Source organism: Oxyura jamaicensis (assembly GCF_011077185.1).
Source record: "Oxyura jamaicensis isolate SHBP4307 breed ruddy duck chromosome 12 unlocalized genomic scaffold, BPBGC_Ojam_1.0 oxy12_random_OJ72159, whole genome shotgun sequence".
NCBI lineage: Eukaryota > Metazoa > Chordata > Aves > Anseriformes > Anatidae > Oxyura > Oxyura jamaicensis.
In genome coordinates, this window is record NW_023304287.1 from 1 (window position 1) to 1729 (window position 1729).

Here is a 1729-nt window from a genome sequence, read left to right on the forward strand (position 1 = left end):
CCCCCCCCGGGCCGGTGCCCGCCGCTCCCTGCAAAGAGGCGCTCGGGGAGGCGAGCGGAGCCCGGAGCAGATCGGTTTATTGGCCTCGTGTGTTGCCCCCAGATGTGCCATCCCCCCCTCCAGGCGACGTTCTCGCCCCCCTGGGGGCTCCCCAGAAGACAACGGCCGCGTCCCGTCCTGGCCCCCTCACCCCAAGGCTCGGCGCTCAGAGCCCCGGTGCTGGGGGGTGGGACACCGGGGGGGCCTGCCCAGGTCTGCGGGCAGCCCCCTGGGGATGCCCCGTGGCTGCAAAATGTCTCTCTAAATCCAGCAAAGCGACGTGGAACCTCTGGATCCTGGGCAGGTGCTGCTGCAGAGTGGGTGCTGTTCGGAGAAGCCCCCCCCGGCTCCTTGCTGTCCTTACTGGGCACGCTGCCACCCAGCATGGCACGGGGACGAACGGCCCAGCTGTGTGACAAAGCACCCCGCCATCCTCCGCTCTGTGGGGACAGCGCCGGCGCTCACTGCAGCTGGCCGAGGAAGCCCAGCAGCGCCTGGTGGAAGTCCCCCGGCTTGTCCAGGTAGCAGGCATGGCCAGCACCAGGCAGCACGACCACACGGTGCCTGGGGAGGTGCCGGAGGCTCTGCAGGGCCTGGTGGCCCAGGCCGGTGTCACGGTCACCGTACAGGATCAGGGTGGGCGTCTGAAGAAGAAGGGAGAGAGACGGGACGTCAGGGAGGGAGATGCCAATCTCTACCCATCGCCTCAGGCCTCTGGAAAGCTGAGGGAGGGCAGAGCCCAGCGCCCCCCGAGCTGGGGGCACAGCCCCCCGTCTCCATCCTCCACGACCTCAACCACCTCACCTGGACCTGCTGGTACTGCCCCACGGCATAGTCCCGGGTGCCCACGGGCGCTATGGGCACGAAGCCCGCCAGGCGGTCCCCGCGCAGCAGCAGGAAGGGCAGGGCAAAGCGGCCGCTCATGGACGGGCTGACAAGGACGGGCTTCTGCAGGCCCAGCTCCTCCAGGATGCGCTCCAGGAAGGCCACCCGGCCCTGCTGCGTGGCCACCGTCCCCATGGGGGGCGAGTCCCCATAGCCTGGCACGAGCAAAGGGTGCAAGGTTGGCGCGAAGGCTGGGGAGCCCTCGAGGCTCAGCTGGGCACTGAGCCCCAGAAGCGCCAGGCAGTGTCACATAGGGTCTGGGTGGCCAGGCGGGTGACACCCCATGGGGACAGCGCAGCCCTAGCTCCCTCAAGAGCTCCAGAGCCTGCTCACGGCCCGTGATGAGCGCAGCCCCACGGTCCTACCGGGCAGATCTATCGCGACCGCACGGTGCCCTTCTCCGGCGAGCAGCGCCAGCGTCCCCAGGGCCTCCCAGGTGGCAGAGGTGAAGGCCTGGCCGTGCAGCAACAGGACGTCCAGCCTGCAGCAGGGGACAGACACGGCTGGGGGCTCAGCACCGGGCGGCCGCCAGCCCCCGGGGGCACCGGGTTCCATCCAGCCTGCAGGCGCGACCCACCTGCCGGGGGCACGGGGCCCGGCTGCCTCCCGGTAGGCGACGGCGGGGTCGGTCCCAGCCACCGTCCCCCTCCGCACCGTGCCGTTGGCCGGGGCGCCGCGGCCCGGGGCCGGGGGGCGGCGGCGGGCGGCGGGCAGCAGCAGGACGAGGGCGCAGGCGAGCAGCGCCCCGAGGGCCAGCAGCGCCGGGCGGCTGCGGCTCATGGCAGCGCTGCGGGGAGAGCCCCCT

The 1729-nt window shown here is 71.8% G+C and overlaps 1 protein-coding gene across 1 annotated transcript; it reads right to left on the reverse strand.

The window, feature by feature from the left end:
- Positions 1-36: 36 nt before the first annotated feature.
- Positions 37-1704, reverse strand: LOC118157835 (protein ABHD14A-like). The gene is made up of 4 exons (XM_035312328.1): positions 1502-1704; positions 1290-1405; positions 844-1079; positions 37-683 (listed from the first exon to the last, which is right to left on the reverse strand). Exons 1-4 carry the CDS (start codon positions 1702-1704, stop codon positions 501-503), a joined length of 738 nt encoding a protein of 245 aa, XP_035168219.1. The 3' UTR covers positions 37-500.
- Between the last annotated feature and the right edge of the window lie 25 nt (positions 1705-1729).

What these genes read in the sequence shown, in the direction of transcription:
- LOC118157835 (XM_035312328.1), bottom strand. Translation starts at nt 1,704, where the DNA reads ATGAGCCGCAGCCGCCCGGCGCTGCTGGCCCTCGGGGCGCTGCTCGCC. An exon ending in GGGCCCCGTGCCCCCGGCAG is followed by an intron (nt 1,406 to 1,501) that starts GTGGGTCGCGCC and finishes CCCCTGCTGCAG; the next exon opens with GCTGGACGTCCTGTTGCTGC. An exon ending in GGCAGTACCAGCAGGTCCAG is followed by an intron (nt 684 to 843) that starts GTGAGGTGGTTG and finishes CTTCTTCTTCAG; the next exon opens with ACGCCCACCCTGATCCTGTA.